Source organism: Eptatretus burgeri, chromosome 10 (assembly GCF_056783735.1).
Source record: "Eptatretus burgeri isolate ZD-2024b chromosome 10, Ebu_testis_v1, whole genome shotgun sequence".
Taxonomy (NCBI): Eukaryota; Metazoa; Chordata; class Myxini; order Myxiniformes; family Myxinidae; genus Eptatretus; species Eptatretus burgeri.
In genome coordinates, this window is record NC_140970.1 from 61,675,169 (window position 1) to 61,691,049 (window position 15,881).

The 15,881-nt window shown below is 43.6% G+C and overlaps 1 protein-coding gene across 2 annotated transcripts in view; it reads left to right on the forward strand.

The window, feature by feature from the left end:
- Positions 1–15,881, forward strand: part of FAT4 (FAT atypical cadherin 4) — a 359,998-nt gene that overhangs the window by 8,591 nt on the left and 335,526 nt on the right. For both annotated transcript variants that reach the window (XM_085898643.1, XM_085898642.1), the window contains exon 3: positions 15,220–15,393. In XM_085898643.1, coding sequence (XP_085754769.1) covers positions 15,220–15,393 — 174 coding nt within the window. The remainder of the gene's footprint in view (positions 1–15,219; positions 15,394–15,881) is intronic.

Genomic DNA, 15,881 nt, shown 5'->3' on the forward strand with positions numbered 1-15,881 from the left:
GGCGTGAATGCTTTTTGATCCATGAATTTGCATATAGCGACCGCCCTCCAACGCCCTGGAGGCGGGGCCAAACCGCCCCTCGCTCACCAATTGGACGGAACAAAAGTGGGCGTGAGTCGTTTTTGATCCGTTTTTCTGCGGAAAGTCCGTGATGTTTTTGAACACGCTGCTCGGTGCGCGCCCCGCACGAGTCCAGCATCGGTGCCCACGAGTGGCGCGAGATGACGGTGATGCGATGGTGGCGAGTTGTGACGGTAAAGGTCGTGGCGGTTGTGGTGAAGCGGCGTTGTGGTTGGTGGTTGTTGTGATGGCCGCGTTGTAGTTGGTGGTTGTTGTGTGATGGCTGTTGAGACGTGGTTGGTGTTGGTAATAATGGCGGCTGGTCCAAAATAAAGATAGTAAAAGAAAAACGGCTATCCTGAAGAGTCGCAGCCCGCATGAATGACATTTATTCCCTCTAGACAACGGGTTTGGGCCTAACTACACATATACTTACCGAGATATCTCGCCTAAGGGACCTGAATGGTGGTTTGTGAATTTCGTCAACCACAACAATATATATATATATATATATATATATATATATATATATATATATATATATATATATATATATATATATATATATATATATATATATATATATATATATATATATATATATATATACAGTAGACTAGGCGTAAGTCGTCACCATCGGGACCGAGAAAAAAGTGACGACTTAGAAATGTGACGACTTACGCGTATGCGAACATTCATGATGACTGTGGGGTGAAGGATGAAGTCGCGCGTGGCCTGGACACATATGTGTGAGAGCCGGCTATTGTACCAAAAGGAAAACACAATCCTCGGGGCATAGGTGGGGGTGAGTTGGTGAGTTGGAAAGTGATCAAGCAAAGATGGAATTCATGAATCAGTTTATCAAAAGTAAAGATAATGAACAACTCTGTAAGACAATTCGTATACCATCGGTGATGGTATGGTGACAAATTACATGACACACAGTCATCGTGGTGATGATTACCACTCAATGCCTATGTGTAAGTGAGTGCGGTAATGCACAAAACAAGCCAAGATAAAACCATGATCGGACTTCAACACGAAGCTCGATCGATCCTTTACTTCTTCGCGAAGTAATCCGTTATGTTTGAATGCCTCAAACTCTTGGGCATCTGCTGCATGAGAAAGGATTCAAACCAGTCATTGTATTGCATGATGTTGGCTGGGCAATCCTCCACCGAAAGACAGTATCGGCCGAATATTTGGCCGAATCGGCCGAAACCGAATATTTGGCTGAGCCGACATTTGCCGAAACCAGATGATGAGCACGTCATCGACATCTTCAAAGGACACACATTTCACGCATTTCACACTTCCCACCAGCCTCACGATCTTCTCCACTTGTCCAAATATCTTGCCCTTATTCTTCAAGATATCGTTCAATGTCTGCCGTTTGATGTCCAACTTCTCAGCTATGTCTGTTTTCTTCATCAGTGGATTTGCCTCGCAAAACTGGATAATGTCGTATTTTTCTTGGTAGGTTTTAGTTGTAAGCTTACGCTTAGTCGCCATTGTCCTGCCTGCAGTGCGATCAACGTGTGTACGCAGTTATAAATAGCCTATCACTGGCGGTGTAAACCAATGAGCGAGCATCACGATTCCATGAAATCGGGCTTCTCACGAGGCAGCAGTTCCATATGACGAGTTAGGAGTGGTAATTTACTTGAGTTTCCATTATGTGGGAATGGACAACATCTGACGACTTAGACGAAGTGACGACTTAGAGATGACGACTTACAGAGGGATGTTTTTTTAACGTCTGTGCACCCGTCGTATCCGAATCGGCATGATAATTTGTATATTCGAAGGTATATCTTTGTATAGGGTTAGGGTTGAAAGTGATCAAGCAAAGATGGAATTCATGAATCAGTTTATCAAAAGTAAAGAGTCTTTTTACCATCTCTGCCATTGATCTGGATGCCGATGCCAATGGCATCATTGCGTGAAAAGTTCAACAGACGACTGAATACAATTTATATACAAGCATGAACACAACAAACCAGAAGAGGTATCTTTCACTCACCTTGTAAAAAATTTCAAAAAACAGGTGCAAATAGAAGATGTCACCCACCAAACTGAAACATTACATCCACCTAAGCAAAAGGAAAGCAAAACAAACCCTAACCCTAACCCTAACCCTAACCCATACAACCCTAACCCTAACCCTAACCCTAACCCTAACAAACCCTAACCCTAACCCTAACCCTAACAAACCCTAACCCTAACCCTAACCCTAACCCTAACAAAACCCTAACAAACAGCTTGTTTGCGTGACTTGCATGAGGAGACGAGGGTATAAAGTGCCATATCTGGCCCAAAAAAAGGAGATACGACAAAATCTGACCCTTTATTCAAAGGGATTTAACATGAGATAAATTCGGGACTTTTTGACGCTGCCGACTTAGGCGAAGTGACGAGTTACACGCTGCTGACTTACGCCTAGTCTACTGTATATATATATATATATATATATATATATATATGTAACAACTAGAAGAAAGGTAAAATAGCAGGGAATTATAAAAAAAAGTTGGACAGATTGTGGAAAGACAAATGAGGATCACTGGAATGGCCAAGAAGAGGTCAGCTCAATTGGAACGGAGAACAAATCATTATAAATGTCCAAGACCAAGGACACTACGTGAATGGCTTGAATAAAATGATGGGGCTCAGTCAATCGGACAAGTGTAGATTCTTCAAGGTAGAAACAGAAGGCACAAGTCACCTATCGGGATGCCAGCTCCTATTTTACATCCTATTGGGATGTAAAAAACCCATCTCAGAACAGCTGTACACACAAAGGCATAACAAGGTATGTGGAGTAATCCATTGGCACATCTGCATAAATTTCAATATCCCAGTTCCAGAAAACTCATGGAAACGCGAACCAAAAGCAATCATTGAAAACAAGGACATAATGCTCACATACGACCTGATGATCCTATCCAGCATGAACAGAGAAAACAAAGCACTGCGACCGGACATATTGTTATGAATCTGGAAGCCATGAGCACTAAACATACAGGTTTTATAGCTCAGTTATTTCGATGAGTACATGTTGATAGATAGATCCCCGTCTCTTGTTTAGTGGGCAATTGAATGTACATGCGCTGCGAAGTTACTTTGATAGTCAGGGTTTTCTTTTATTTTTACACCCCTCATAACTACAACAACACCAGCATCACCCTCACGTTCACCTCGCTCTGACCGACACCATTGCCTACGTGCAACCCAGCACGTATGTGGGCGGAGCCCATGCAGGATAATGTTCCACTGCCTGTTTGGAGGGCAGTCCGCAGCGACGGCTGTCACGCCCCCCCCCCCGCCTGGTCCAATTAACGGCCTTGGCGCCTGTTTTGGCCAATGACAGGGCGACGAGCGCATTTTGCGTGCCAAAACCGTCCAGTGAGGGAGAGCAGGGAGGGAGGAGGCGTCCCCTCCCCCCCCCGGACAAGGGTGAATAAGGTAGCGGCGCGATCGAAAAAGGAGGAGAGTTTTGGTTGGCGGGACGAGCGCGAGAGAAAAGGAGGAGAGTTTTTGGTTGTCGGGACGAGTGCTGACAGAGCTCTCAACCCTGCTCGCGTCTCGCTGGCGCCTGGTTCTTCCATCGCATCTTGCTGGTGCCTGGTTCTTCCATCGTGTCTCGCTGGCGCCTGGTTCTTCCATCGTGTCTCGCTGGCGCCTGGTTCTTCCATCGCGTTTCGCTGGCGTCTGGTTCTTACATCGCTCCCGCTGGCGCCTGATTCTTCCATTGCTCCTGGTTCTTCCATCGCTCTCGCTGGCATCTGGGTCTTCTGACCGCCTCGCGACGCTGGTCCGGGTCGCTCATCTCGTCAAAGACCATGATTAAATAATGGTCTTCCCCTCATTATAAATAAATCCATGTGTTAAATGTATCAGCTCGTTTTTGTGTTTTCTATCATTGGTTTGCCGCACTGCGAACGGGAACTAGGAGGCTTCATTGTTGCCGTAATCGTGCAATCGGCCCGGCAGGATTCTAGTACTCTCCGCTCGGGGTACGGCTCGGATCCAGCCCGATAACGGCCCAGATCGTGCACATCCTGCTGAGGGTGAATTTCCCCGGTAGTTTGGATGACATGGGTATTTAGGTAAATTTAAATTGGCAATCGACCCTATCCCACGTGGTCGACCTATTGGTGATCGGTCTGATAAGCGACCCGGCGGCTCCGAAGTTATCCAGGGTGACGACCTATAAATTCCGGGTGTTTGGCAGAGTCGACCCTACTGTTCCACCTAGCGGTGGTGCTCGCAGCCGATACCCAGCCCGCAACAATATTACTTGGATACAAAAAAGAAAACAAGAAAAAGTAATCAGAGATTGCAGATTCTTGCCAGGACTTGTTTTGTGTGGTGTGTTGTGTCGTGTTTTGTGTTTTTTTGTGGCATTTCTGTCCTGGTGTGTTACATAATTAATAAGAGAAATAATTAGAACTGCCACTTCATAACTGCTGGCAGTGATGACTGGGTACTCAGACGTCCCGCTTTGATCGGACACCTGACCCTGACCCACGACGCTTTTTTATTAGTCTATTGAATTCAGAATGGGATTAAAATAAATTCAATTTAAATCAAATGGAAGACCAAATAGGAACAGTCCTGCATTGGAGTCATCAGAAGGAACCCAAACAAGCAAAACGAAAAGATGAAGTAATCAGGGAGAACCTGGATAGGATTTGTATTTCAGCTGATTTGTATTATGGCTCCTGAATCACGTGACCAATGCCATCATCAAAAAAAAAATTGTGAACCATTTTATCCCGAGATGACCTTCAGAAATTTTCATACTCATCAGATGTAGTGTTTTACATATGCAATTATGACGTCATAACGAAGGCACCTCCAACATCATAGAAAAATCACACATTCCTCCCATGAGGAGTACTTGCTATGTGCCAAGTTTAATTTTTAGCTCGCCTGTTCGAAGAACAGAGAGCTATAGCGATACCCTCGGCGTGAGCGTGAGCATCAGTGTGAAAATGTTAAAGTTTTTGGTGCAAGTTATTTCCTTTCTAATGTTTTTATCTACCACACTATTTTTTACTGATTGCAATATACAAATAAATATATTGTTTTTAAATTATTTGGATCAGACTTCACTGCAATGCTTTATAAAAAATATTATTAGACTAGTCTTTTAAAAACGATAAATGTAGAAACAGGCGAGCATTGGGTGGCTTTGACACCAACTCTCTGGTTTTCCTTGGTGTGGTTTCAGAGATAGAGAGATTCAGTTTTACCATTTTTCCAACATGGCTGCCACATCACATGACCTTTGACATCATAATTTTCCTTAAGCATTCTACTTGAGTAGTCACACCAATGGTGAACATTTCGTCTCAGTCTGACAAGTGGTTGCAGAGAAAAACACAAAAGTTCTGTGCTGACAGACAGACAGACAAACACTCAAATGGACCCAACTGCAATACCCTCTCCTAATCCTTTGGCGAGGGTATTTGAGGCATTGCTAAATGAGGTGTCAGTACAAAGTGATTTTGGTCTAAATAATGCAGAAATCAAGAAAATGACCAAATATCAAGATCTCAAGCATGAAGTGAAAATACCTGGAAGCTGAGGAGCACCAACATTGGAGCAACGAGAATGATGATGAAGAAACTCAAAAATATCCGACAAACTATCTCTGGGAACATGACCACAAAATCACTACAGTTTGAGGCTGTCTGGGGCTCGGTGACCATCCTGAAAAGAGCTCTTTGAACAAAACTCTGAGAACAACACAACTTCACAACTTAGCTCATGGATCACAATCCTTCACCGAAACGAAGGTGGATACTTCGAGTACTGGGAGGACTCCGCTCCCATTCCACCTTCTGAAACCGGAATCATGGAGATAACCAATGACACACAGGCGCGCTGGCACGCACGCACACACACGCAAGCAATTGCAAAATCACATCTTTGCTGCATGGAGGATGGGCTAATGTATTGTTTATCCACTTCTGCCCATGTGATGTTGGCTTTGTCTCATTACTTTTGAACATTATAACAGCTTTTAGATTTATTACTTGATATATTTGCATTTTCAACAGGAGCTGGCAGGATAGCCGAGTGGGATGCAAACTCACCACTGAGCTGTCGAGCCTTTGTTCGAATTTCGACCCAGCTATAAAGTGCCATCCTGGTATTGCACAGTCACAGTGATTCGTTAATGTGTGTGCCGTCCCTCGGATGGACATTAAACTCGGTGTATCAACTACTAGCATTAGCTTGTGGACGTTAAAGATCCCATATCTTTTTGCGAAGAGTACTAGGCGAGTTATGACCAGCAATTTTAACAAATTAGAAATTCCTGCTCCCTTAAGTCATACATCAGTCCTGGTCAACCGCTTCGTGAAAGACTTGGCCCAAAAACCCTCCCACGAGAAGCTTGGAATAATCGTAGACATTAAAGTAGTAGTAGTAGTAGTAGGAGTAGGAGTAGTAGTTCTTTGCTTTTTCAACAACTCCCTTTCTCCATCAGTTTTTTCATTAACAATAATAATATTAATATTAGTAACAATAATAAAAATAATTATTACTATTATCATTATTATTATTATTATTATAACATTTTTACAGTGATCGAAGGCTCATGGAGGAACTTGTACATATATAACATGCAGGACAAGGATATCAGCATATATCACCGTACTTTTACATGTATTACAAGGACATGAGGAGACGAGGGACAAATGAGTATAATTCTTTAAAAAGACATTATCCATAAAAAGTGCATTTTTGTTTTGATAACCCAAAGTTAATTGATGGTAAGAATGCAGGAGAGTCATTGCTGAGACAGCTGTTGAAGGTGAAATTTGATGATTACATATAGTATGGTACAAGCTCTTGTTCAGCCAGCTGCTCTCGATATAATGTACACTTTTTGACAGAGGTCACGGCTTGGGAGTAATTCTTGTACTTCAAAAGCAGATCGGTATGCATCTATCCGTCTCACTAATTGTCTTTTTTGGACACAATTTTCATTGAAAGAATTTTGAAAAAAAACCCCCAAAACACGCACGCACGCACACACACTTTCAACCAGTTATCAATTATTCCCACCTTCATTATGGGGTTGGCTGGGAAAGATTTTTGTCTCATGCCTTTCATGAACTTGACTGGGCAGGCTTGATCTTGACCTGAAGGTGATAATATGGTCAAGAGTTTGCAATTTGTTCAGGGTGCCAGTGATACCTCGCCAGCTCTTCATGAGAGATTCTGTGAGATCTTTAACGTCCATCAATTGAATCTCACAGATGGAAAACCCAGTTTTATGTCTTTCCGAGGGAAAGTGCACTTTGCGATCCAACACCCTGCCTGACAATCAGCCAACGGATAGTATATAGTTAGGTTGAAAATCAAGCTTAGATTAGACGTGTGTGTGTGTGTGTGTGTGTGTGTGTGTGTGTGTGTGTGTGTGTGTGTGTGTGTGTGTGTGTGTGTGTGTGTGTGTGTGTGTGTGTGTGTGTGTGTGTGTGTGTGTGTGTGTGTGTGTGTGTGTACACTACCGGTCAAAAGTTTTCGAGCACCCCCCCCCCCCCATTTTCCCAGTTTTTACTGAAATTTAAGCAGTTCAAGTCCAGTAAATAACCTGGAATGGTCCAAAGCTGAGCGGTAAACTGCCAGAGGTTAAAAAAAAAGTTTAGGTTACCAAAAACTGAAAAATAATGTAAACTAGCATAACCCGCGCTCTGCGTGACATGTTGGGGTGGGTGTGTTTGAGAAAGGAACTGATGCAGAGTATCAGTAGTAATTTTACTTTAATGCAGTAAGTGGAATACGATTTCACTGTTTCAGAACCATTTTATTTACTTTTTTTTTTGTACCATCCACCTCATATGGTCTTTGAGATAATGTAAGCCGAATATCACGTTACTCGAGCGCAGAACAAAGTCGAAGAAAGCGTGACACGAAACCACAAACTTGGAAATAATATATAAGATTTCAGAGTTGTTAAAAAGGCCCTTTTCAGGGAACAAGTAATGGGTTTGCAACTGCAGCTGTTCTGCAGTAATGGAAGTAAATTAAGCCTTCAAAGTTGATGCAAACAATTCCTGCAGGTGTCCCAACTTTTGTTGATTAGTTACAAACCCTCTGTCTGTATAATAGCAGTGTTGGAACAGACTGTGTTGCTGCACCCTCTGAAGCATTGTTTGGACAATATTGCACTGCAGGAAGTAGTATATTGCTATCATAATGGCGAGAAAAAGACAATTAACAAAGGAAGACAAACAGACCATTATAACCCTTAAAAGTGAAGGTCTTTCCTTTAGAGAAATTGCAAAGAAGCTATGGTGTCAGTGAGTACAGTTTCCTTCACCATCAAAAGGCACTTGGAAACTGGAGGAAACTCTGACAGGAAGAGGTCTGGCAGACCCAAAGCCACAACACAATCAGAAGACTCTGAGAATCAAGAGCTTACGCGATAGGCGGCTCACAGGACAGGAGCTTCAAGCACAGCTTAACACTGGTCGAAGTAAGGAAGTCTCAGTTTCATCTGTGAAGAGAAGACTTCGAGCTGCAGGTTTGACAGGTCGAGTGGCAGTAAGGAAGCCATTGCTAAGATGGCAAAATAAGAAAAAGAGGCTTGCCTGGGCCAGGAAGCACCGCCAGTGGACTACTGAAAACTGGAAGAAGGTCTTATGGACCGATGAATCAAAATTTGAAATCTTCGGTTCATCACGCAGGGTTTTTGTACGCTGTCGAGTAGGCAAAAGGATGGTTCCTCAGTGTTTGACACCAACTGTCAAACGTGGAGGACGAAGCGTGATGATCTGGGGCTCTTTTGCTGGATCTAGAGTTGGTGACTTTTATTTTTTTTTTTTTTGTATACCTTGGTCGAGGCTCGTATGAGAGTTAACACACAACTCACAGCAAGGAGGCATGAGACAAGAGGGGCAGGAGTGGAAGGGACAAAACAGTGGGGAACAGACACATTAGATGAACTGTGGAAGGGAGAGGGATGGGGATGGGACGGGGAACATGGCGAAGAGAAGATGGACATTACAGGGACTTTCAGGAAGGAAAGCAGGAGAATTGAAGGAAGTGGGCTTGGGTGGATTATCGGGGGTAGAAAAGATCGATTTGGATCGAGGATCGACTTGCACAGAGTGACTGGCACCGTGAACCAAAAGGGCGACCACAGCATTTTTCAGTGCCATGCAATACCCTCTGGTCTACGCCGAGTTGTTCAGGGGTTCATCCTACAGCAAGATAACGACCCAAAACATACCTCCAGGCTATGTCAGAACTACCTTAGAAGAAAAGAACAAGACAGTAGGCTTCAAATCATGGAATGGCCAGCACTGTCTCCAGACTTAAACCCCATCGAGCTGGTTTGTGATGAACTGGACAGAAGGGTGAAAGCAAAGCAAACGACAAGTGCAACACATTTGTGGGAACTCCTGCAACAGTGTTGGGAAGAACTTTCCGAACAATATTTGATTTCCATTGCAGAAAGAATGCCACGAGTATGTTCGGCTGTCATATCTGCAAAAGGTGGCTACTTCGATGAGTCAAAAATTTAGATTAAATTTTTTTCAACAAAACGATTCCATGATTTCCTTTTTATCTGCAATTGTTTATTTGTTCTATTCTTTAATTTCAGAGTACATTGAAACATTAAACTGCTTAAATTTCAGTAAAAACTGGAAAAATGGGGGTGTTCGAAAACTTTTGACTGGTAGTGTATATGTATGTATGTTTTTATGTATGAATGTGTATGTTCTTGTGGTATTGTGATGGGAGTAATATAGCCTATTTATGCCACGAGCACATGTTTAGCTTAAGAGTATGGTATCTTTGTGAAAACGATAGGTCATGTGTCAATGAATGTATTCGGAGCCTCTCCGTATGTGTCGAAATCACCACTCTCTTCTTCCCTCCCCTTCTTAACCTCTTGAATCATTCCTTTGGCATCTGTCAAATGTTTACCTAAAATGAACTGCCGACAGCCGCTCCACAGAAAGCGAGCGGTTCCCATCCAAACGCAACCAGGACATTCCACAACCGTATGCTGAACTAAGGAACCACCGGACAGCCGTGGTATGTCGCGGCATGAGTTGGTTCGAGGGGAGAGCCAATCGGTGCTCGGTTGTGACATAATTATATCCCGGGAAAGCTCAGACCCAGGGCAGTGTTGTTGGAGCTGGATACAGAGGTCGGGGGTCACCTCACTGCAGCACGTCACAGGTTCAGAGCGGGGTGATGGAGAACAGCTCAAGTCGTAGGATGGAGCTACTGAGATGGGGTTCTGCAGTGGCGAGGAGACACGCAGCTCCAGAGATACGACAAAGCCGGTCTTCCAGATAATTTCTTCCCGCACAAACTGTACCGGTTAAAGTCCTCCTCTCGATTTACAGGATTGGTCCTGTGCAGGCGTCATGAGAGGAGAAGGTTCTTTTTTGTGTCCCGTGACTTCTGTCTGTCGAAGTACCTGTTGTATGAAAGAGTCAGTTAATGAGATCACCTGAACGAGTTTTCATGGACATGATGGTTTTTATAATTACATGGTAACTCTGAACATTATAACAGATTTTAGATTTATTACTTGATACATTTGCATTTTCAACAGGAGCTGTGCCACAGCATTTCAACCCAGCTGTACCACAGCTGCATTTTAAAACCACAGCTGGCTTGTCTTGGGTGCAATCGCTCGACCCATCTTTTTTGATGGACAAATCTGCTGTAGCATCAGATTCTCATTAATTTTCTGTTTGCCCAAGAATGAAGGATTGACTGTTTAAGCTTTCCCAGTGGATGGTGTGTAGTCTCTTTTGATGGGCTGTCACTAAATTGGGGATCGTGCGGATATTAGATTTGACCACGTAACCATCCGGGCATCCATGGTAACGTTAGTTCATCAGGATTGAGATCAGAAAACTGGTCCGAATCCGGTGATTGTTACAATACATACTTTACTAATGCTGTATACACTCAGGTCTTCTACTCAATGACAGCTGTGGAAAGCAAGCATGGACAGCTGCACAAGCCCTGACCTGAGTTCTTCCACAACTGCAGACATTTGCATGCAGTGCATGCACGAGAAACTCATCGCCACACATGCCCATTAGCCATGTTAACGGCTTCAACGCTTATTGGTGGTGGATTGTCAGTGACGGCGTACCACTGAGGCTGCTGAACATGTGCCATGTGCAGTGCCGATAGCTGTCAACAGATAAAATGTTAACTGCTATCGGCATTGTGTGTGGTACATAGTTTGCAGCCTCAGTGGCACGCGACTCTTTATATGCTGTCACTGATGATTCTCCATGTAATGATGAAACTGGTCTGGTGGCTGATGGGGATGTGTAGCATTGAGTTTCTAATGTGTGTGCTGCTTGAATACGCCTGCAACTATAGAGGAACCTGGGTGGAGTGTGAAACAGCAAAGGGCTTACTTTGTTTAGCTTCCTTGGGTTGCCGGGTCCCTCCTCCCACCCCTCCCCTCCCTCATCTCACCCATTTTCCTGCCTCCTCCTACCCCAACCCACTCTGGACTCCCACCCCACCCCCCTTCGGACTTTCACCCTACCCCTTCTAAAAATGTGTTGCAATTTGGAAAAAATAGTATACGTAAAACACTACCAACTGCTTATTCCAGAAGCTTAGAAGGAATTTAATTAAAACCATAAACAGATGTGAGAAAGACCACAAAATTGGCAATTCATTTAAATTAAAGGATAGTTTATGGGTTTCCGCATTTTACTTATAACTGGATTTTCATCTATCTTTACCTTTTGCTTGGAATATTTAGCAATTTTATAGGTGCTCTGCATAGTTTGGTATGCTTATTCCATTTTAAAGAAAGAATGAATAAATACAATAATGCATTAATCCTTGAGAAACTAGAAGGGCACACGGAAGAGCGCGCCCCTCCGCCCTGTAATGCCTGATTCACGAGAACATATCTGGCCCAATACATTTTTGAAATGAAATGCTATGCATCGTTTTTGAGCCCTATCTCTCAGGGACAGGTCAGGTATGGGAGCACGCACCAGAGCAGTGCGTTGCTGCGTCCACTTTCCGCCGGTACTCCAGGGGCCTCCATCTGGCCATCCCCCAGGCAAATGCCTGGCCCATCCCAATCTCCTTGAGATGCCGATCAACCTGCTGCAACCACGAGGCATGTGGTCAGCCCATTGGCCTCCTTCACTCACGAGACTCCCTCACTGAGAGAATCTGGTGTGCAGGATCAGCATCAAGAAAACGAGCCACATGTCTATGCAGCCACAGCTGATGCTCACGAACTATGCAGGGAACAAATCTCATTTGAGTCTTTCTCAGCAACCGCTCGTTCGACACAAAGTCCGACCAACGATAGCCAAGGATTCTCCGCAGAGACCTGGTACCAAAGGAATTATGTCTCCATCTCAGATCCCTGGTCAGAGTCCAAGTCTCACATCCATAGGGCAAGACTGGAAGCACATAGGACCTGAAGACTCGGACTTTCGTCCTCCCGCACAGAATTCATCCCTATCTCTCAATGGTGAAGAATCCCTTAAAAAATTCCTGTAGTTGGATCCGGATCTGGATCTTCACCAAAATCCAAACAATTTGGCATGATCACACACCCAGCCTGTCCACCAGGTTTCATTGGAATCCGTCCACAACTTTCTGATATATCGTGCTAAATATCAGTTTAACCCAATCTCTCAATGGTGAAGAATCACTTAAAAAATTTATCAGATCTGGATTCAGATGCAGAATTTCACTAAAATTGAATAATTTTTCCTTGTCACACACCCAACGTGTACACAAAGTTTTAACCAAATCCGTCCACAACTTTTTTTCAGATATCGCGCTATATATCCGTTTGGCCCAATCTCTCAATGGTGAAGAATCACTTAAAAAATTCTAGTGGTCGGATCCGGATCCGGATCTTCACCCAAATATAATCAGTTCATCCGGATCCGTCCACAACTTTTTGAGATATCCTGTATCCAGACAAACAGACAGAAAGGGGTGAAAACATAACCTTCACCTTCGGTGGCGGAAGTAATGACACTTTTATTTTCTTATTAGCAAATTTTATTTATTTATTTATTTATTTATTTGAGAGAGAAACATGTTTTTCATACATCAACACAAGGACAATTAGTACAGCAGCATAGCAAATCAATTGTTCGACTTTTCATAAAAGCACCAAAATTGGTACATATGTTGACCAATGTATTCTGAACAATTCTGGATTTGGAGCCACTCGAGATTTTGCCTTCGTCAGCTTTGGCAGCCATTTTGGAAAATGGCCGCCATTCTACTTTGACAACATGGGATATTTGTCATTGTTATTCTCTTTGTAGGTTTCTCAGAGGTGATAGATACTCCATGTGATGTGCATTTACAAAGGAAAACAATACAAATGTCATTTGCGTTGATTTATTATACGCAAAACGTGTCGACGCAAACAAGGTGGAGCTCTTCATCTTCCTGTTCGATGTGCTGGTGCAGTCCTTCCATGACGAGGCAAAGGAGCTGGTAGTCAGTGATGGTGAAGCAGTCATTTGCCTTCCAAGGCAGGAAGATGAAAGCTCTCTGGCTCCATGCGGTCAAGAAGAGTCGGACACTTGCATCATGCTACATGTGGCCCATGCTGCAGAACATGACCACCGTCGGATTCAAGTTCGAACCGTAGACACCGACGTTGTCGTCTTGGTGGTGATAGTAGCCCAGGCACTACCATGCGTGGATGAACTCTGGATTGCCTTTGGGACGGGCAACAACTACCGCTACATCCCTGCCCATGAAATAGCTGCCTCCCTCGGTCCACAGAAGGCACGTGCCCTTCCTGTCTTCCACGCCATGATCGGATGTGACACGGTATCAGCATTCGTGGAGCATGGGAATAAATCTGCCTGGGCCACATGGAACTCGTTTCCAGAACTGACAGATTCTCTTGTGACCCTGACCACGACACCAGTCAACACCCAGGATGACACAATGCACTGCATTGAAAGGTTTGTGGTGCTCCTCTATGACCGCACCAGTCCATATACGGACGTCAACGAGGCCAGAAAGAAACTCCTCGCCAAGAGAAACTTCGTCCAGCGTATCCCACCTACCTACGATGCTTTGGAACAGCATGTGAAGAGATGTCTTCCAGGGTGGCTATGTCTGGGGCAGGTCTTGGTCCCTCAACCCGTGCTTCCATCACCAACAAGCTGGGGCTGGCGGCAAACAGAGGATGGGTCCTACGAACCACTCTGGACCACACTCCCTGAGGCTTCAAAAAGCTGCTTTGAGTTGGTGTTGTGCGGCTGCAAAAAAGGGTGTAGAAACCGCTGCAAATGCAAGAAGGCTAATCTGCCATGCACTGGACTGTGTGCTTGGGAAGGAGAATGCCAGTAGACAGACGTAGTAGACACAGACTGAGATATCGGCCTAGCTTAGAATGTGCAAATGCAAAGTCGCATTGCTTGTAAAAGTGTTGACTTCTTGATCCAGAGCCAGTACACTTGAGCTCAGACCTCGTATTGTACTAGACTGATGTATGGGTGTACCATGTGTCCTGGTACAATGGTAGTAGACAGTAAACCGTAGTCACTTCAGAGTGAAGTGTGCAATAATTTGACTACATTTTCTGAGTTTGTCATTATCACGATTATCAGTTCCCTTTTCAAAATAGAGTAAAGTATTTAATCTATAATGCAATTTTTGTTGATTCCAAACCCATTGTATGTGATGAATATCATTTGACTCTTGTTCTCCAGGCAATTATGGGTACTTTTCAGCGAAAAGTTTCAGGAGAGCAGCAATTTACAAATCAAATAATGGCTTTTTTACCGAAAATACTGGCTCATAATATTTGAATACACCTTTTCATGGTCAATTTACTGAATTTAACACTTTCCTTATATCTACCACCAATACAATAAGAAAATAAGAGCATATAGCCAATTTCGCTAAAGTCGAATGGCGGCCATTTTGTAAAATGGTCGCCGAAGCTGACCAAGGCACAATCTCGAGTGGCTCCATGTCTAGAATTGTTCGGAATTACATTATTCTACATGTGTACCAATTTTGGTGCTTTTATGCAAATCTGAACAATTGATCTGAAATATCAGACTATGCTGCAGGACTAAATGGCCTTGTCTAATTCAATCTTTTAACTGTTCTTAATATATATTTTTTACAATCCTGCAGGAGCTCCACCTGGCACAGTGGTTGCACTGGTCACAGCCACAGATGTCGATTCGGATGAAGCCAACGGCTTTGGACCTGGACGTGGTCCCGTACTCAGCATTGCTAGCGGTAACGAGTGGGCTCACTTCATGCTGGAGGGCTCACCAGCTGTCCAAGGCTTAGGCCTCGTTAAAGGTAGGCCTTCAAAATGGGCTGCACCTCATTGTAACTTAAACTTTATCAGATTAAAAAAAAACAAACACACCTACACTACTGCTGTTGGATGGACAAGTAAATGGAACAAAGTTCATGATGCAAAAGTACACTACACTGATATAAGATCAAGTTATGCATCAGCCCTCCAGGCTATTATCCAATCATTCCCTGATTTTAGGAGTACTTTTAAGGGGAGACTTTTGGTGTAAGTCCTGCACCTTGTTTACTTGGATTGTTCTTTTCAAAAGTACAACCTTTGCAACGATAAAAAAAAAACTTTTGTTACACTTGTGTGACCAAATTGCAAAGTTGTTCATATATAACAGGTGTATGGAATGGCAGCTCCATGACAAAATTACATCAATTCAGATTTATCCGACAATAACATAATTAATTATATGATCTCGTGCAGGTGAAGAAAAGATCCTCGTATATCGGTTTATTTTTTGTCGAAGTTGAGTATCATT